Source organism: Oenanthe melanoleuca, chromosome Z (assembly GCF_029582105.1).
Source record: "Oenanthe melanoleuca isolate GR-GAL-2019-014 chromosome Z, OMel1.0, whole genome shotgun sequence".
Classification (NCBI taxonomy): domain Eukaryota; kingdom Metazoa; phylum Chordata; class Aves; order Passeriformes; family Muscicapidae; genus Oenanthe; species Oenanthe melanoleuca.
In genome coordinates this window covers 31143940-31165555 of record NC_079362.1, presented here as the reverse complement: position 1 = coordinate 31165555, position 21616 = coordinate 31143940, and the positions used below count along the sequence as shown (strand labels likewise).

Below are 21616 nucleotides of genomic sequence, written 5' to 3'. Positions count from 1 at the left end.
ACCCTCTTACAATTTGAAGACATTCCCTCTTGTCCTGTCACTACATGCCCTTGTAAAAAGTCCCTTTCTGTCTTTCTTATAGGCTCCCTTCAGGTACTGTGAGATCATAATTAGGTCATCCCAAAGTCTTCTCTTTTCCATCATGAGCAATCCCTGTTCTGTCAGCCTTTCCTTGTAGGAGAGGCTTTCCCTTCCCCTATTCATCTTGGTGTCCGTTCTCTGGACTCCCTCCAGCAGTTCCATGTCCTTCCTGTGCCGGACCCCAGAGCTGGGTGCAGGGTTCCAGCTGGGGTCTCACAGAGCAGAGCAGAGGGGCAGAATCCCCTCCCTCCCCTGCTGCCCACGCTGCTCTGGATGCAGCCCAGGACACGTTTGGTTTCTGTGCTGGCAGTGCCCATGGCTGGGTCATGTGCAGCCTCTCACCCCCAGCACCCCCAAGTCCTTCTCCCAGGGCTGCTCTGATCTGTTCATCCCCAGCTGTGCCATGCTGGGGGCTGTCCTGACCCAGGTGCAGCACCTTGCACTTGGCCTTGTTGACCCTCATGAGATTCCTATGGGCACACTTCTTGAGCTTGTCCAGGTCCCTCTGGATGGCATCCTGTCCTTTTAGGAGTGTCAACAGCACCACTCAGCTTGGTACCATCAGTAAGTTTGATGAGTAGGATTAGTTATCCTACTAATGAGTCAGGATGCGGGTGACTGACCTATAGCTGCCTGGTATTCTTTCTTGTCCTCCTTGAAGTCAAGACAGGAGTGACATTCTTCTTCCTTCAAGTCTCAGGAACCTCTCCCAGTCACTAAGATCAGTCTAAGATAATTGAGAATGGCCTCATAATTATATCTGCCAGCTCCCTCAGCACTCATGGGTATACACCATCAGGGCCCACAGCCTTAGGTATTAATTTATTTAAGTATTCCCTAATCTGAATCTCTTCCAAAGAGAGACAAAGAGTACTAAATCCTCCTCCCTTAAGACTTCCTCTCAGTTTCACCAACATTTAAACAAATTATTTCCTATGGTGCTTGACAAGCAAGCAGTCATATTGTGGGCAAACCACCCCGTGTAAACCATGAGGAAACCATTGTTTACTGATTCAGATCAAGACATACAAGGTACAGAGGTGTCTTCTAAATGTTGGCATCTTCAGTCTTCTGTGTCAAATTCAGAGCTCCTTGGATTGTTATTTGGCACCCAAGTGAGATAGTTTTGATTCTTCCCAGGTGCTGGGAACGGAACAAATCCACTAGCATCAATAAGTCAATTAAACAGCAAGAATAGAAGAATAGAAAGGGTTGTTTCTTGTGCATGCCTGCATTTACTTAGTATGACACTTTCCAGATAGGGCTGGGACAAGGTTTATCGCTAATTGTGATGACCATTCTGTAGAGATCTATATGGACATGGATCACTGTTGTCTTCTGACGGGAATGTGTTTTTTCTCTTGTCTATCTGCTATTAACCAGAAAACCCTATATTGTGTTCCTTAGCTGTCCTCTCCTGCTCAGATAATTTAAGCTGTGGAAGAAAATCTCATGTTTCCTCTGCTCTGACCAAAGACAGAGAATGAGCAGTTGTCAGGGTTATAGCAGAACAGCTGGCTAAATCTTCCCAGGGCAACTTTCAAGCCTAGACATATGATGACACATCTCAGAGTGGGAGCAGAAGCACTCAGTACCTCTCACTGCTCTGCCAGGGAAGACATGACAGGCAGGTCTGAGAACACCAGCCAGAGCTCTCTCATACTCCAACACCTGACAATGATGCATCCTTCAGAAACAGCCAGCTCTGTGAAGAACCAGGGTTTATTGGAAAGTGCTAAATCTTGACTGGTCCCCCTGGTACACCTCATTACAGCATTGAGGTAGAAGGAAGGTAAAGGTATTTTCCCAAGATTTGGTTAAGTGCAGAGGCTGTCTAAGGACCTCTAACAGGGATGTTAGTGCACTTTTCTGTTAAAGGTCAGATCTGAGCTGCCCTAACAGCCACATGGACCTGTTTCCTTAATTAGATCTCATGACTCCTGCACAATGGTCACAGGCCTCCTTAGAAAATTCTAAGACCCACATGGCTTTCCTGGAGCTAATCACTCACCTTCCTCAAAATATTTGTTGCTCTCATTTCCCTTCTGGAGCACCAAAACAAGCAAGAATCTAAGTCGCCAGGGGATCTGAAATCTCCACAGGTAAAAACCTGTAAGTAAAATGTGACCTTCTTTAAATATAGGACACCAGTTGGCCTTTCTTCTTTTCAAGCTAAACATTCCATACTATCTCAAATTAATCCTACCTTCAGGCTGCTTCCATACATATTTAGCTATACCAACCCAGTGTTTCCAGTCTCCTGCTCCAATAAAAAGCAGCAGGGATTGCAGTTTATTTCTGCTTGAACAGTCAGAAGATGATCACCATACAAATACTTCACTGCACTCCATCTGTGCAGGATCCTTCAGAGCTTGAAGCCTTTGAAATTAAAAAAGCAGAGGTAAATGTTTTCCACTAACACCACATAGCTTGTGTACTAAACCTTTATTCTTGAGAACCTTGTTACATTCAGCCATGTTATTGGGATGCAGCAGAAGACTTAGGCAAAAACTGGCAAAGGAGTAAGATCTGAATTCACTGAGTGTTGTAGCAGGCTGTAAACATGTAACAAATGTGATGTTGTTTCTGCTAGCAGAAAGATGTTATTATACAGCAGAGACTACTGGGGTTTTTTTTAATGTGTTTTGTTTACCTAAATATATTAACCATTTACCATATTGTATGCTACTAGCTATATAAATTCTAGGGCTTTTACCACATTAACACACTTGGATTTTAGATGAAGCACTGGTCTTTTTCTATGTTTCAGTAATGTGTTTTAATCATCATCTGTTTGAATCAGTGTAAAGTACTGCAAACGTGGGGATTTTCTACACAGAGTTTTCCCATTCATCTCCCTCTTGACCCAGAGTCTCTCCTCTTGTGAATCCAGGATCCACACTCCTCTTCTTTCAGACAGTCTTGTCAGGCATTCATGTAGAGGATGAAAATGGCAGAGGAAGCTCTCAAGTAATCTGCCTCATTCACAGTCCTTCATGGCATGGCTGATAGAAATTACCTTTATTTCCATCATTCTGGAAGTTAAGACCTTTCTTTCTCCTTCAGAAACTTTACCATACTAATTGCTGTACTGAATTCCTCCAGTGTTTGTGGTGACATTATTAGCTGAGCCTGAGTGCACTACATAACAGCAGTCTGCTCTTTTCTTAGTGGATGTTCTTCACATATTTTTTTACAGGAACAGCCTGGAGGCAAATAAAGGAGGGTAGAGCAAGAAAATCTAGTTAAGCAAGGTTAATTGTTTAATCTGAGATTATTTGAAAAGTTCCTTCTGTCCCTCCTTGCCCTAAAGCAGAGAGAAGTAAGTATATCCTAGAAGGGGTCAGAGGACTTAACATTTATTCTCAGCTTCCTGCAGCACCAGGTCAGTGCTCTGAATACCCACAAAGGAGCAGAAAAAACTTCTGCAAATCATCCATGTCCACACTTTGGCTTCCTCCACACTTAATACCTCATCACTTGGGCAGGGCGTAAGTCTCCAGACTATATAAACTGCCAAAGAAGATCAAGTGAACCTGTAAGGTGTTGTTGAAAGCCCAGGCAACACTAGCAGGAAAAGGGTGATGCTATTTCCCTTTCAACAGGAAAGGGAAGATGTGTGGAAAACAGATATGGATGTGTGAAGTCATCAGTGTGTATCTTACATATCACTGTCTTCATTTTAATACCACATACAACTTTACAAAAGCAAAACCTTTTTTATTCCCCTTTCCTTATCAAGCAGCCAGGCTGCTGTCAGCAACGTGTCAGCTGCCCCAGCTGGTGAGCAGCAGGCAGTGCAAGCAGCTCAATTTGAGTTCACCATGCAGTTCCCTCTCTCAGAACACTGTTCAATGGGGTTGTTGCTACTTGCAAGTCACTGGTCTCATCAAAGCAGGGGAAGAGGGGAAGAAACCGAAACTTCTGCCAAACTGATAAAAATATGTTATTTAAAATGCAATAATCTTTTAGACTGTAGACAGAGTTGACACAGGGCAATAGCATTTTACAAAGGCTTGTTCCTTAAAGGAGAGTCCAGAAGACAAGACACTTGAAGGTCTGGCTTTGTGTGAGAAGGCAGGCACTCAGGCCCAAGTAGTTTGTACCTCAGGTGGTTCACAAGCCTTCTGAAGATTAAGGAGAACACAATGCTCTCCATTTGTCTGGTGTGCAGAGAAGGAGTGATGGACTGTCATGGTTCTAATCCCAGCTGGCAATGAATCACTGCACAGCTGCTCATTCAGTCCACTCTCTCATCAGGAAGGGGTAGGGAAACAGCAGACTCAGACTTCTGGCTTTACATAAGGACAGTTTAACAGGGACAGAGAACATATTAATGATGATGGTGGTGATGATTAATAACAACAATAAAACAACAACAACAATATAAATAACAATAACAATAACAATAACAATAACAATAACAATAACAATAACAATAACAATAACAATAACAATAATAATAATAATAATAGTTAGAATCTACAAAAAAGTGATGCACAAAGCAATTGCTCACTGCCTGCTCACTGATTCTACCAAGCAGCAGGCCCCAGACAGCTTTCTTCTCCAGTTCATACACTAAGCATGATACAGTATGGAATATCCCTTGGGACAGTTGGGGTCAGCTGTCCTAGATGTGTGTTCTCCCAGCTTCTTGTGTCCTGCCAGCCCTCCTGCGGCAGAGCATAAGAAGCTGAAAGTTCTCTGACTTAGCATAAACACTACTATAAAGTTAGTAACAACTGAAAATGTAAGTCTGCTATCAACATTACTCTTAAACTAAATCCAGAACACAACACTATACCACCTACTAGGATGGAAACTAACTTATCCTTCCTAAAACCAGGACTGGGATGTATCACAGAAATGCCCTGTTGCTGTATCAAGAGATAGTGAGGGGAAACCTTGTTAAAGGGTCACTTTATGCACCTGCCATCCCTCCTGCATAAAGTCTTTCATTTATGAATTACTGCACCTACACAGCTATGCCTGTAGAGCCTGCCTGAAAGTAACAATCATCTTTCAGCTAGGGAGGCCAGGTACAAAGGCACATAATATGAAAGCCTCACACACCTTGGGGATACTTTACTGCACTGCTGAAGCCATGATATCCTGCAGGCTGGGTAAAACATCAGTACAATTCATATGGCACAAGGGACCAGCACAGGAACATGTGACTGTCCCTACAAGAACTCAGGTGTGCTCATTTGTCTGAAGGAGTTGGCGAGTTTTCAGAGCAGACTCAATAAGTTCTCAAGCTGACACCCCAGACCCTCAGGCTCCTGCTTTTGCTAAGTTTCAGAAAACGTAAAACACAGTCCTGTAGCACAACAGACACAGTTCCTGGAAGATGTGAATTTTCCACAGTGCTACAGAATACAGTACTAAAGGGAAAAAAAATAGTTAAATAAATGAACTTGAATTTGTATCAATTCAAAACAAAGGCCTATTTGTAAGGGTACTAATCATCAGTAGAGTAGGAAGTAAAGGTCCCATGCCAAACAAATGATCAGTGACATTTGGGGAAGCAGGATGATAAATGTTTGCAAAAGTGGAAAAGTACAGTAAGAAAGGAATGCTGTTCAGAGAAGCCCAAGGGAATTGGGTTTTTCTTTTTTGGTAGTGCCGTCCCAGAGGAAAAAAACAGAGCCTCAAGTTCCAAATCTAAGGTCCTCTTTTTGTCAACAACAGAAAAAATTTAGAAACCAAGTATCCCACAAAGGGAACTTCCAATACAGCTTGTTTTCTCCCACAACTGGCAAATACATTTAAAACCTATATACCTACATAAATATTTATGTATATGCCCACATTTATACAACTGTGTAATGCAGCCCTGGGAGAAGAAAATTTGTTAACTGGATGTTTCAATGTTGAGAAGAAATAAGAGCTGAAAATACATATGTGCAGGATGAGACTTCAGTAGAACAGAGTGTAACACTGTTGGGTTTCAGATTAGGCTAGAAATAGAAAAAATTATGTATGTTTCTGAGACAAAGAAAGAAGACAGCAAAGAACTCACAGTGAAAATATATAGAAAAGAAAATCACACAGATCTGCAAGCTGTGTAAAATGGGGGGGAAATGCAATATATTGTTTACAGCAAACTAAGAAAATGTTTACTTTTTCTCCAGCTCTACAATTGACCACCTTTTTAGAGTCTTTTGTGCTGCTTTATTGTCCTTCCTTTTGTTCTGATGTCTTATTTAGTAATTTACCTTGTAGATATTTAACAGGATAAAATGAGCAACAAGGAAAACACTGTAGTAACATAACGCAGAAAATTATAAACTGCCAATCATAAACTGCCATGGCTATAAGGGAGGAATCAAAACAGAAACCAGTATAGCACACTCATGGAAATTAAAATAATATCACAGCAATAGTCATGGCTATCTACTACTGTTGAATTGTTTGTATACAGGTGTAAAACTGGTTACAGAGAAAAAGACAGTAGAATTTACAGGTGCTGTGTGCTGATCTACTTACTGGAGTAAAGTGCTATAAATTTATGTGTCACTTTGAACAGCTATGTTCCAGGAAAAACAAGCGGGAAAGAATGGGTGGAGATAAGTAATTTTTCTGCAAACACAAAGGCACACATCTCAAAAATCAAAAGACATTCACGAAAGAACTGCAAGTACCCCAAAATGACGCCGAAATTGGTGGTCACAGGGCCCAGAGCAGCTGGGGGCTCTCCATGAGAAGGGTAACTTCAGGACTCCCTTGGAAAGGGAGGCCCAGGGGCCAGAGCTACAGCTACACAGCATGTCACAGCCTTGAAACACTGTCTTGAGACAGGGAGAAACTGGAATCAGATTTGTGAAGCTCTGGCTGCTGCTGTCTTCTAGACCTGTGTTTGGAAGACTCACTTGACAGGTTCCTCGCCTCGAGACAGCTGCAGATTCCTGTTGTTCTGACCGGATCTGGATAGTCTTGGTGATGTTAAGCGCACTAGGTGTCACGGATATTAGCGGTTAATACCCACAGAGATGCTTGGCAGCAGCAAGGCTGCCTGCATTTCCTCACCGCTGGGCGCGCTCTGAGGGCACCGAGCCGGGGAATGGCTCCCCGAGGCTCGGGGGAGCACTAGAGGCGATGCCGGGAGCCCCCGGAGCAGGACCCCGCTTCCCCCGCTGCCGCGCACGACACCGGGCGGCCCTAGCGCACGCAGCGGTCCCACAGCTCGGGCCCCAGCACGCCCGCATCACCCGGGAACACCGAGAAGCCTCAGCACAGCCCCTCACCCCGCACCTCATCCCTCCGGCGCCTTCCACCGCGGACTCCTCCCGGCGGCGGGCGGAGGGCGGCGCTTGCGGGGCGGTCCCGCCGTGGCCCCGGCCCCGGGCGCGTCTCTCGCGGCGTGGCCGCGGCCCCGCGTCCCTCTCGGCTAGGCAGCGGCGGAGCCGGCCCGGGAAAGCGGAGGGGAGCGGCGGCCGCCATGGGGACGAACGCGCCGCCGCGCCGGGAGCCGCTGGCCCGCGGCCCTCACGTAAGTCGGGGCGGGCGCGGGGGCCGCGGGCGGGCCGGGGCGCGGCGGGGCCGTGCCGGGCGGAGGAGGCAGCGCTCCGCCGAGCCCGGCGCGGAGGAGATGCCTGCCCGCCCGGCGAGGATGTCACGGCAGGCGCCGTCTCCAGGGCCATCGCGGGACCCGCCGCCGTGTCTCCACCGGGCACACGGGATCTGGGGCCGTGCCGGGTGATGCTCTGGGCGTTTGGAAGTTCTCGTGAGACCTGTGCTGAATGGTTGTCCATTTGTGCCCTTTCTCTCTGGATTCTCTCTTCATTACCCCGTCCACAGCGAGCCGTGGGGAGCCGGTGACCTTCCCAAAGCTAGCACACTGTTTCTTGTTACTGTGACTACCTTTCTATTTGGGAGATGAGAAATTAGATTCACCCACATTAGGTTCACCCACCCTGGAGGGTGGTCTCGGCAAGGGTCTAGAATAATTTTCAGTTTTATTTTGTCTGTGTACCTGTGGTAATGACGGATGGCCCCAACCTGCCAGGTGCTATAGAAGCACTTTAGGAAGAAAGCCATTCTCGCTCAAATGATTCACTTTCAAGCAGGATGTGGACAGGGTTTGGGAGAAGAGGCATGAATACGGGCGGGATAACGAGAGGACTTGAGCTCTGTGGGGTAATTTTTCAGGTAGGTTTTCTCAGAAGGTGTTAGCAGCTAACAGGTGAAGTCAACACAACATTGAGGGGAAGACGAGGAGAGCTGTACAGCAGGGAGGATAGCAGGTGCAGGAAGGCTGGGAAGATGGCATTGAGAGGGGGCCAAGGCCAATGGGATGGGTCCAGATTCCTTGCTCTTTGGCCAGCAGTGCCACTGCAGGAAGTAGCCCTGCCCCGGGCCATTCACTTTGCCACCTGTAGAGCAGGTTTTGTGTCTGACTGCCAGCTGGTTTTAACCACCAGGAGCTATGGCTCTCTGCACACTTGAAGGGTGTGAACAGATACCAGAGGTGATGTCTGCCAAAATACAAAACAAAAGGTGTGTGCCCATCATGCAAAGAAGGCTGTTCCGTTTCAGTCTGAATGTCCTAAGTGTCAGTTCTTTCTCTGAAGCTTTTCTTTACTTATCCTCCCTTTCCTCTTGTGTTCCAGCCAGCTTTGATTTCAGATTTGGCACCAGGTCTTCCTGAGATCTGGAGGTGTTGAGAAATATCACCTTGGATATTCACCAGTGAAGGCATCCATCTAGGACTCAAATCTGGGCTTTTAAGAAACGGATTTCAAAAAAGCACTAAAAATGTATCTGTTGTATTTATTTTTAAGTAAGAAATTAATTGACATTTTTTGCCCTCTTGCAGCAGTGTTTTCCTATGGTGCTCTGAGTCCAAATCTGAAACCACCATGTCAGCATGTCAGATACTAAAGAGTAAACCAACTCAGGGACAAAAGCGAAAATTAACAAAGGTCCTCATTCATTTAAGGAAATCAAGGGTGTTGATGGAAATTATACAATGTTTGCATATCCCCCAAGGTTTTGAATGAGAATGTCAGTACACAGGAACTATATGGACTGTCTGACTTGGGAGCACTCTTCCACCAGAAGATTTCTCACCTCTTCTGCATTGCTCCTTAAGCATATCACACTTAACAAGCCTACCTGCAGCCTGAGAATTTTACCTAGTAAGAAGGTTGGTGGCCCACACTCGGGGACATGATTCCCATCAACACTGTGCTGCCTGGAGAAGGGCTATGTAAAATTGAAACTAGAGCAGAGTCAAGGACACCCATAATATTTTCTGTAAATAGGCATGATTTCATGTGGTAGAAGTCAATCGTAGTGATTTTTCCATTAAGTATTTAGCTCTGAAAGTACAGGAATGCCCTTCTCAAAATCAAATGGTATGCTTTTTCTTACAATTGTAATCAAATTTTAATTATAATTAAAAGATTGAGCTGGATCATTGGATCTTTGTGTAGAAAATAGAGGCATGAGAGCATTCCACACAATGCCAGTGTTTCATAACTGCCTTTCAGAGACACACAAAAGGGTTTCAAAATGCACAGCAAAAGTAAGAGGGAGAGCCTCTCACAACCTGGAGTCTCCTTGTCAGGGACATTCAGGCTGAGTTTTTTATAAATACTGCCTTAGATAGGCAGTACTCAGTCAGGCCAGTCAGAAGGTGGTCTGTGTCCACATGATTCTGAGTAACTTCCAAAACCCTGGCACACAGAAGGCCTTGGGAAAACAGGCTGCTATTCTCTTAATGGGGTATGGTTTTTCCACAGCCTAAGGACATGGGTGTTTGTTGGAATGTCTGTTGAAGAGTTGCTCTTCCTGCAAATATCAGGGAATATTTTAGCAGTTACTTATATGTCTCTGTAATTCTGGACAATTTTTCATTAAAACATCTGGTACTAAATCAAAGCTTTAATAAAAGAACATAGATAGCAAATCTAGCTGGGAAAATTAGACTATTCTAGAATAACATCTGACTCAGATGCTCTTCATGTGACTTTTTTTCCAGTATCAAAAAGCTGGAAGGAAATAACTAAATGGCAATTTAGCATGTGAGGTATTTTGGGTTTTTTCCCCAAATGTCATCCTGAATTCCAAAGATTTGCTCTTCATCATCAAGATCTTGATTTACTGTCCAATCAAAGCACATTTACAGAAGGCTTGTTGTTGAAGGCTTTAGAAACAGAACCTCTTTTTAAAATTATGAGCTTGTTTTTACTATTCCTTGACTTCTATTTGTTGTTTGGAATAACCAAATATTTTCTGAACATTTCTGGTAATGAAAATAAGGGCTACAGACACTTCAAAAATCGAGATTTTATTCTTGACCCAGAATTAAAAGCACAGATGTATTTTTGTGGAATACCTGATACCACTGTGGTTTTGACTAGCACTTAATTCTTCTGTTTCATCTCCACAAGCTTCTTTAAATGGAAAAATCTGAATTTGTTTCAGGGAATTATAGTAGCCATGTAATAGGTTAGGATTTAAGGTTCCTCTGAGAGTTACATGATTAAAGGAGACATTTGAATAACTTACCTAATAGTACCTAGTGTGTTAAAAGATAGGAGAATACCGACTTAGTGAAGGGTAGCTACTGCTACACTTCTTTGTCCATTTTATATTCCCTGTCTCATCTGCTTTGTACTGTAACTTTACAATCTCATTTTCTTCTTTCATCACATTTTTTGTCTTAGTGCAGTTAATAGCCAAAATCCACAAACTGCACATGAAAGAAATTATTTTAATATGGCATAAAGGGTGGAAATACATGTTTACTATTATTTACATATTTACTATTATTTTTAGTCCTGCTATTGGATCCCTTCTTGATGGTTCTTTTTTTTTTTTTTTTTTGTAATTATGTAATAGAATTAGTATTCCTTAAAATTAGAAATCAGCAATTATCAGATAAGACACAATATTTCAAATATTGTCATCTGATGGTCACAATGAAAAACACAGTTGCATTCAAGTAGGATGCCAAAGAGCCTCAAAAGGATTGGGAGAGATTAAAAAAAAAGCAAAAAGCAAAAACAAACCAGTTGGACAAAAAGAGCAAAGAGGAATCTGTTGACGTTTGTGCAACACAGGAGGTATTTATTAATAGTGAGAAGTGGCTAGAGTTTGACTCCTCCTTCCTACCAGACTTCTAACTTTCTTTTCAGCACTTCACGTAAATTTGAAGTAAAAAACTAGGCAGTTTTTTACTTTACTGGGAAAGCTTAACAGAATTTTCTTTCCAAACTTTCACAAATGAGAGACATTTGCATCTTTGGCTCTTGCAAACTTGGCTGTTTCTTCTGCATGGTTTCCGTATTCACATATACATAAATGAATATTATATATATATAATATTATATATATATATATTCATATATAACAGATAGTTCTTCCACCTGTACCTGAGATGGAAATTGGGATCTTGCATTTGGCAAAGTTACCCACTGTTTTACCTAGTGATGACAGCTTCCAATCAAGTTGTCTCTTTGCTGGCTCAAGTCCAAATATTCTGAGTATGTACAGCAACTCCACTCATTCCATTTTGTACATAGCCCAAGCTGTTTTAAGTGAACCACACTGTCTACTGATCAAGGGGGGGAGATGCACAGCAGAGTAAGAGGAAGAATTACACCACAAGAATCACCCCAGCCTAGGCTGCCATCACTGTTCAAGACCAGCTGCTTTGAATCCAGCTTGGATATGCTGAACTTGTATATGGGTCAGATTTCGTGGATGTCTCATGTGTGTCAAAAAATCATCAGCAGCAATCATTCCAGCAGGACTGAACAAGGGGTGGAGATTCATAAGAAACAGACAAGCCATAACCTTAACAGCACTGATTACAAGTGAAGAAAACAGATCCTTTTGAAGAATTAAGCTGATCACACAGGCAGAGTTAGTCACATGATGACAAAAAAAGTGGGTCAGTTCCACTATTTTTAGTGGCTTGGTGTTCTTTTTAACTGAAATTAAGATAAAGGCTCAAGACATTGAATGAACTGGGGAAAAAAAACCAAAAAACTATTGAGGTTTTGCGTACTCTTTCCAGTGCTTTGCATTGGTTTCAGATGGATATTATCTTAGCCCACACACACACTCCTGATCAAGGAATTCTCTAGAACAGAGATTGCTCTTTATGCCATGCATCTATCACATTCTACAACTCTAGCTAGTTACAATAAACTTTACTCACATTTTATAGGATACATGCAAATGCCAATATTTTGTAACACATTAGACACCAGAATATGCCATCTTTACAACAAGGAAAAAAGGGACGTAATCTATTATAGAGCATTGCAAACTCTGAAAAATGTATGGGATATTTTTCCTAATTCTTAATTATGTCACTGAGATTCACAACTCTGCTTGTTACCTGGGTTTTTGAAGCACCTAATTTTTACACCGACTCATGGAATATTTAGATTGGAAAAGAACCTTAAGATCATCAAGTCCAACCATTAATACAGCACTGCCAAGTCCAACATTAAATCCTAAGTGCCACATCTATGTGCCTTTTAAATAATTCTAGGGATTGTGACTACAGTACTTCCTTGGGCAGCTGCTTATAATGCTTGATAACCCTTTCAGTGAATAAATATTTCTGAATATCCAAGAATAAACCTCCACTGGTACACCATTTCCTCTTGTCTATCACTTGTTACTTGGGAGAAGAAACTGATCCCCACCTTGCTACAATCTCCCTTCAGGTAGATGTAGCGAGTGATAAGGTCCCTCAGCTGCTCCTCATAAGAGTCCCCTGCACTTCAGCTTCACTGATTTCTTTGGGCAGTATCTTTCCAGAGACAAAAAAAATTTCATATAGTTATTGATTTCATCTCTCTCAGCTGAGAATTCTGTGTCTTACAATCTTAGCTATATGTAGATGCCCATTTTGTGCTAGCATAAGACACTAAGCAAAGATGTAAGAGATCTGTGTTTTGATGAGAAGAAAATAAATCCCAAATTTCTCTCTTCATAGCATCTATGGCATTGTCTTATCCCTCATCTCTTCCCCTTCTCTGGAACATCAGATATGAACTGTGAAGTGGTTGCCCACAGTTGCTGTTAACTGCACAACTCACCTGGTAGTTTTAACTGGGAGGAACAAACAAACATGCAGGAAGGTAAAACTTGTTAGGCTTTCCCCTACATTCCCCTTATATTCCCCTTGTATCATGTGGTACATGGTACTTGCTCTCTTCCTACAAGGGATATTTGTAATGGAGTGCATTCACAGCAGCTGAACACTACTGTCAGAATCTTCAGTTCATCAGTTTGGCTGTGTCAGAAAGAACTGCTTTTCTGAAAGCCTTGATCTTTAAAATTCAAGTTGCTTTCAGGTGTTTTAGGCTGGACAGTACAGAATTGATATGGACAGCTGCTTTTAAAAATCTTAGTGGAAGTGTCTTTGACATAAATAAAATGGACGTAAATGAAAAATTAAGCGGAAGTAATAAAAGATTCACATCATGTAGATGTTGAAAAGTCATAATGCTCTGCTTTTAGAAGGGAATAAGTAACACAGTGCTTTACCACCAGTGCAGATCAGACTGCTACTGATTCTGTCTGTCCACATTATCTATGTCCTGGGCCCTGTCATGCACAGACCATTCCTTTTCAGCACCCTTCACCTCTTGCAGGATGGGTTTCCAATGAATCGAGGCCAGCTGCAAACCAAACCCACTGATCTTGATTCTTCTGTTCAGATCTTAAGCAACATGACCTCTCCCAAAATTAGTAAGCTCCTATCTCCAACATTTCCCAACACTTTTGACACTAATGTCCATTTAATGGTCTCTACAGAGCCTTTACTCTTCCTGCAAAGCTTTCTGATGGGGGAAGTGCCAATGAATTATCTGGATACCAAGACCCTACTCCTCTAATGAACCTCTTCACAGCCACAGGCCTTGTCAAGGCTTCAGAGTGTCATTGGAGATTTTGAGCAGCAAAGCATAAAACTGACTGGAGCATGGGCTGAGGCTCCTCCTTCCATCTCATCTCTCTGCATAGCATTTGTCTTTCTGCTGAAGGCCTTGAGGCAGGGCTCAGTAATAAGAAAAATTTAATCTTGTTTATGTAATATGTGAGAGAGAAATAACCAAAAGGAGCATAAACTTTCTTGTTTCTTCTCCACCTTTTACTGCAACATGCTGAAACACCATTAGAACATTTACAGAAAAATCTCATGAAGTGATGCAGTGATGCTGTTGTAAGAGTAATTAACTCTCAATGTAGTTGCTTCTATCTGTGTTAGTACCAGTATAAACCAGTCTGAGTCCATATGTTCACACTTCCATACACTCATGCTCAAATATGATTCAGGCTCTTCAGCATTTTGTTTCAGTGAAACCAACCATAGATATGCTGTTAAGCTTAACCTGAAAGCATTTACATGAGACAATTCAAATTTATTTAATATGACATTTCCAGAATGTAGACTTAGGGTTTTTAATCAGTGTGCATAAAGGAAGTCTAGTGATACAGAGAACAATGAAAATAATTTGAATGGACACGAATTGAACCTAAGGTGCCTTCCAGTTGCTATTACTGCATGTGGTCAGTATTGCAAGCAAAGATGCCTGGTAATTTCTGAAGTGGGTGTGCTGCAACATTCTCAAAACACTGAGTCTTTGAGGTGTTATGACTCATTGAAGCACAGATGTCTAAGGACTTTCTGAACGTCAGCATAAGATCCTTTCTAGCTCTCTTGGGGAATAGATACATCATCACTTCACATTCCCAAGGGCAAATCTTAAAGGGTTTTTACTTTAATAATTGCTATTGAAGATATTTTTTCTTTTAGCTGAAGACTTCAGTAATTGTTTCTCGAAGTCTTTTTTTAACAAATATTTGTAACTACTAGGAAAGTCAACCTTTTTCTTTGGTAAAGGCCAGAAATGCAACTACCTGATTCCTTGCACTTACCTTCTAGGTATGTCAGACACAGGAGTCACTCTTATGGCTAATTTTTCTAAGAATTAAAGGGCAAAACTAGAAGGGATCTGAGACCCCTCAGGTATTATATGGATGAGCAAAGATACAATCAGGATGGAAAAACCGTGGCAAAGTTCAGGTACCAAACAGCTGAACGTCGTACAGTCTTGTTCAGATATATGGCCCTACCACACTAGACTCAGATTTCAGCCACACAAATGTGAGGTCAGAGATATAAAAATGGGTGAAGAATTGTCCTTTTACTGGGACTGTGTGACACCAGCTACTGAAATGTTTTATGTAGTTGTTTTCATATCAGAATATAGTGGGCAAGGTTGCTGTTGTTACACATGGTGCCTCAGGTATTGAAATAAAATCCAAGTCACAGTCACTTCACTAATGTGAGACTTGACCTCAAAACACCTCCAGCTACCTCCTGGTAGTTGGTTTAACAGCTTCTTTGATTGTGCTGTGTATCAACGAAGTTGTCATTTGGCGACACCCTGGTCTGAATTAATGCCAAAATTATAAAATTCTGCGTCATGCCCAGGCACTTTTCAGGTGCCCTGAGTGGAGGGTCGCAGTTCCTCAGAGCCTGCACGATCAGGCAATGCCCTCTTCTTCCACACACCCCTGTAGGCTGCGTTTGTCCTGCCTGTGCGTCTCCTACAGCAGCCCCACGAAGGTCCCTGACAGCCCTGTCTTTAAAAGCTCTTAACACGACGGCAGCCGCCACTGAAGCCGTGAGACGTCCAGCAGTTTTAACCAGATTGCTCAGATGTGTATCTATGGAGTATTCCATATGCAAACCCACAAGGAGAAACTGTTCCACCTCAGAGATATGGTCCCTCTTTAGGAAGAGTTTCTTCACAGAAAGGATGGTTAGACATTGGAATGGGCTGCCGTTGCAATGGAGTCACCATCCCTGGAGGTGTTTAAGGAAAGACTGGATGTGGCACTCAGTGCTGAGCTCTCGTTGACAAGCTGGTGTTGGGTCCTGAGGTGTACTCGATGACCTCAGAGGTGTTTTCCAGCCTGATTGTTGGCGTGATCGTGTGAGGGCGAAGCTGCCCGGGCGCGGCAGCGGCAGCGGCAGCGCCTCCCCCGCGCTCACTTCCTGCGGGCGGGGCTTGCTGCGGCGGATGGCGCAGGGCAAGGTGACTGCGAGGCGGCGCGCAGAGCCCGGGCCGGGCCGGCCGGGCCGCCGCAGATGTGCGGGGAGGCGGCGGGGCGGCCGCGGCGAGCGCGGGGGCGGGAGCGCGGCGGGGGCGGGGCGCGCCCCCGCGGGATGTGCCCCCACAGCCCCGCAGATGCGGCGCGGGCTTTTCCCGGATGAACGGGGATCCGGAGCCCCCCGGGGAAAGGTGCGCCGGGCACCGTCCAGAGGAACAGGGAGAGCGGCGGGCCGCAGGCGTGGCTTTTCCCCGTCTGTGGGGGTGCGGAAGCCGGGCAGGACCAGGGCAGACCCTGCCCTTGCGAAACAAGTGTCGGGGCGGGTTTAGGCTGGGTATTAGAAAAAGGCTCTTCACCCAGAGGGTGGCTGGAATGGGCTCCCTAGGGAAGTGGCCACAGTACCAGTCTGACAGGGTTCAGGGAGCGTTTGGACAATCCTCTCGGGCACATGGATGCTTGGGATGTCTTGTGCAGGAATAAGAGTTGGACTCGATGATCCATGCGGGTCCCTTCCCATTCAGCATTGGAATCATCGTATTCTGTGATTCCTGGTGTATCAGTATTCTGGAGAAGCACAGGGGGTGATTACTCGCACCAGGAGGGGGTCTGGTGGGGGCATCAGCCGCATTCTTGGGGGGAATGGTGGGGAGCATTTTTTGCCCTAACACGTGCAGGGTGATGGATGCTTTTCCACCCTCACAGAGGTGTTTGGGGGTGTCTGAAGGAACTTGGTTTGGTGTTTGGTCACCTGCATCGAGCTCTAAGAAGAGGCCCCGGGTGTGTGCACACAGGTGATGTAGAACTGATGTCTCAGCCCATGGGTGGAGAAGGGTGGTGCAAGTGCACATACTGGTACAGGGTGTGGGAAGAGTTCAGGGCAGAATAGCAGAATATCCTGTATGAGAGCAAGTGGGAAGGTGAAATTGCCCTTGACACTTGGGCATACACAGAGTGTAGAGACTGGGAGTATTCCAGGGTGTTTGATTTTATAACCCAGTGTTTCAGAGGTATGAATTTAGAATGCAGAATGTAGAATATACAGGTGGTGTCATTTGTTTGTGAAACAGTGATCGAGGGGTGTCTCATGCTGCAGGGACTGCTAGCAGAAATAGTGGCTGCTTGACTGCTGTTTCTCAGTCTTAAAAAAGTCCTTGTATCTGTAATAACCTAAAAGCTTTAGGATGGGATATAGGAGAGCAGTAGACCAGAGCACGTGGAGATTAATGATTTCAAGTGGTCTTTCATTGAAGACTGTTTTATCTCTTCTCCTTTCTGCTAAAGATTGCTTGCACCCACAGGGTGGAAGAGGTAGACCTTGCCACAGGAGGATCTCCCAGCTAGAGTTCGATGTAGATCAAACTCAGTATAAAATCAAACATCTGGAAACTGAGAGGCAAGTGTTAGTGATTAGTTATGTCAAATAATTTTGGTGAACATTCTGAAAAGAGATGACTTGCCTGCAAAAGTTGATAATAAATTCTAAAACCACAGTGGTAACAAAATTCTGTAGCTAGGGAGGGCATCACAGCTCTGCTTGAAGGAATTCTTCCCAAGAAGGCACTTGGCCATTACTTGTTGACAGTGAGTACTGTCTGAAAATACAGAATTATTTTTGCATTTAGACTCAAAAAAGGTCGGAGTCCAGCTAGAATAATGTCTGTTATTAAACTGTGATGTAGCAATACATCACGTTTCTTTAGGAAACATCCAAGTTATCCTTGAAAACAATACGCCACTTTAATTAGTGGCAAATTTCCACATTCAGTTGATACTTACATTGCATTGTTATCTGCCTTATGCTGGGGTAAATATTTTGGTTCTTCAGATAAGCAGGTGTTTAAAATTGACAGCACTAGAAAACCTGCACCAAGGCCTGTGCATGGCTCACTTGGCAGCTTTTTGAAACTATTGTGTTACAGAGTTTTAAGGAAGTACTGGAAATAATTCTGCTTTGAAATATAATGTTAACAGAAGTTGAAATGGGCAAATAGCAGGAACTGCTTTTGATTCTAGTCAATTCAGACAGATTTGGAGTGTCTCCACATCTACCTCTAAAATTATTTCAAGAGACCATTATTACAGGCAAATACCAACTGTAATTAAATGTGATCTTCATGCTGGAAAGAAGTGTGGGCTAGTGATTCAGTTCTGTTGGATCTGTAGCTGTGGTGAAAAATAACATTTTAATTTTTATCGACTTACAGACCTACTGTTTTTGGAGATGGCATGTTCTGTGTCCAGATGGAAGGTTTTTAGAATTTTTGACAATGCTTGAAGAAAAAATGAGGACAGAAATCTATTCTGCTTCTTAAAAGCCTGCTTTGCATAAATGAAAAGAAACCACTTTGTCAGAGGGGTTGTGGTTGTCCTAGCTCAGACAGGTAACTTGGAGTTAATAGGCTTCAGTTAAGTTTGCTTTGTCACATCCTTATTTTGCAGTTTATTACTTTGGCTTCTTGTTTTATGTAATACAGAATATGTATGCAGCAGGGGCCAACTTGGAAGGGTTTTGTGAGAGGTTTGCCTCTAGTTGTATTAATATTGTTCTTACAGTTTCAAAGACAAGCTTATAGGTGTATCAGAAGTGGCATTCACATCTTGATCACCATTTTATTTGAATTAATGGCAGGTTTTACATAAATAATGACAGGATGTCCTGCTCAGAACCACCTGCAAAGAGAGGTTGTTTTAGAAATGAGGAAAAACAGTGGGTCTGTTAGATCTGAGTCTGGCTAATGTCTGTTCCAATCATAGTTTTACAGAGCCATAATGGGTTGCAGATGGACTAGAGATACCACTTTACCTTTGACAACTTGGCATAGATTCCTGATCACCCTAATATTGCTATTACACCAAAGCATTGTTTTGTCATGTGTGATGAAACCTAAACTAATGTCTTAAAAATAGTGAAATCTTGGAAAGTTGCTGAATTTTTTAAGTTTCATGAGAGTGATGTCACAGTAACCTTTCTTTCAGAACTTTACTGAAAAATCTGAATGCAAACTAAAAGGAGCATGGAATTGCTTCTCTTAAAATTATCATGTACTGTCACGCTTTTCTAGCTAGCAAATTCAGTAGAGTGATTGATACTGCTTGAGTCAAGGATAAGCAAGCATTGTGCATTACCCAGAAAAAGTTCAGTCTGTACAGTGGAGCAAAAATCTGGCATAACATTAGATTTATACCAAAAGGATGGTACTTACTTTACATTTACATTTAATTACATTAGTAATATCTGTTTGGGAGGAGAGGAAATTTGGGTTATTTTGGGGTTATTATTGCTAGTATTATTGTTAGTATTCTTTTTTAATTGGTTTATTTGAACCTAATGCTGTATTATTGATTTTCTTAATGTACTTTGGCCTACAATAGGATATGTAAGGGTTTAGGAGTAAATGTTTAACTTGCTTTACCTCTCCAAATGTGTCTAATGGAGATACATAAACTGTTTTAGTCAAAAACTTACTCTTTTTGTTTACAGAGTCTGTCAGTCAATTGTTCCATTCTGTAATTTGGATTATGAGATTTTCTTTCTTTCATTTACTAAGGCAGAATAATTTTTCTACTTATACAGAGGTTTCCATCACAACAGAGAGGTCATTTTACTGTTTAATTACAGCAGAACTTCATCATACTTAAATGTTGCTTATAAAGAATTTTTGTATTCTATGTGTAAAAATTGAGAGTTTTAACTAGAAAAAAATATATTTATATTCTAAATTTTGGAAACAGAACTTCTGTTCTGTTAGGTACTAGGTGTCCATTATCAGTGGAGTAGTTACTGTGCACCCATAGTTTGGGCTGCATTTGTGTATACTGTTCGTGAAGTGTATACTACTTGCTGTAGGTAAATTACTGTTATTAATGGCACACTTATTTTTTTTTATCTGTTATGTCAGGAGGTGTACTTCAAGAATCTTTCAAAACAGAAGCAGAAGGAAGTCATGGAGAAGAATGGAAACAACCACAAACTTCGTGTTTGTGTTGCTACTTGCAACCGTGCTGATTATTCAAAATTAGCTCCCATTATGTTTGGTATTAAGGCTGAACCACAGTTTTTTGAGCTTGATGTCGTAGTGCTTGGCTCCCACCTGATTGATGATTATGGGTAAGATTAATTTTTATCTACCAGTATGTTTCTGAGGTGTTAGGACTAATAATATGAACATTAGGGAAAAAGAAGTCTTGGCATCATGAGTGTGTACAAAAAAATTTTACTTTTTTTCCCCAGAATTTTCTTTTGCAGCTCCTTATGAGATTACATATTTCTGGTATTTTTTCAGCCAGTCTTGGAATTCTAGAAAGTTTTGTGCAAATGCTGTGATTGAGACCCTAAACAGGATCACAGACTGTGTGAAGTGAGAAACTCATGTCCTGCATTTTTCCTGAAACCTGGTGATTGTCAAATGAGCTACAGTTTTTTGTTTTTCTTGGAGCAAAGAGCCTCCTCAGTCATTTTAAATTGCACCTCTTCTGCTTTACAGTTATTGGAGAAAGTACTTACATACTGCATATCCCAGGAGAACACTGTTAGTTCTTAGTTCCACTACTGTGGAGGCAGGAAAGTGTGGTCATATATGTCTGACAAAATGAATAACAAGACGATAGATATGTGGTGTCAAGTGGCCTGCCTAGAGGATGAGGTGTCGTGGTCCAAATCCCTTGCCTTGGAAGGACTTCCCACATACCAGGTGTCTATTCTTCTGGTTGCTGGGGAAAAGGTAAAAGGAACAGCATGGATAGCCTTTTTGGGATTGTGGTTGATTTTCTGTGGGCTGCATTTACCAGATTGGACCCAGTAAGTGAAATAGATATGAAAATACATATTTTGGAAAACAAAATCAGACTTCAGCTCAGGTCTGCAGTATATCAGCATTGCTGAACTTTTAGAAATGTAAAAGTGTATCCTCATGTAGAGATACTTTTTGGATTTTACAATGAGAAATTTTGGCATTTTATAAGCTAGGGCAGGAGGAAGTTGTATTATCTCAAACTGATAAGACAGGATGTTCCACTGCTGACTGTTCTCTTTCTGCACATTACAGTGCTCTATCCTTACTTTGTACTGGACATTGTTTCCATACAGTGACATGGCAAGGTGTATTCAACATCACAAAACTAATCTGATTCAAAGCAAAAACAGACCAAAAAAAAAAAAAAAAAAACAACCCAGTTGAACTTCTTGACAGGTTAATAGGTTGAATTGGCCCTGATTTCTCTATATCACATAACCCTTCGCTGTCTGCTAGACTTGTGCAAAGTAATACAAAATACTGCTTTTCCAGTTTCAAGGTGTTTAACACTTGCCTCTGTATTGTGAATAATTTGCACAAAGCAAACATTAGAGATTTGGATCTGGCAAATGTTTTTGCAGTTAGTTACTTTGTGGTAAGTATTCTAAAACCCAGGTAGTCCTTGGAGTTTTTCCAGGGCCTAGCCTGCACCC

At 42.5% G+C, this 21616-nt stretch overlaps 1 protein-coding gene across 4 annotated transcripts in view; it reads left to right on the top strand.

The window, feature by feature from the left end:
* The first annotated feature begins 7393 nt into the window (after positions 1–7393).
* GNE (glucosamine (UDP-N-acetyl)-2-epimerase/N-acetylmannosamine kinase) overlaps positions 7394–21616 on the top strand; it is a 33676-nt gene continuing 19453 nt past the window's right edge. Inside the window, exons 1-2 of one of the 4 annotated variants that reach the window (XM_056513019.1) lie at positions 7394–7573; positions 20070–20278. In XM_056513019.1, the coding sequence (XP_056368994.1) occupies positions 7523–7573; positions 20070–20278 (260 nt within the window). In that variant the 5' untranslated portion in view covers positions 7394–7522. Of the gene's footprint in view, positions 7574–16118; positions 16155–16270; positions 16362–17465; positions 17564–20069; positions 20279–21616 lie in introns of those variants that run through there. The other 3 variants (XM_056513021.1, XM_056513017.1, XM_056513020.1) reach the window with 3 other exon arrangements.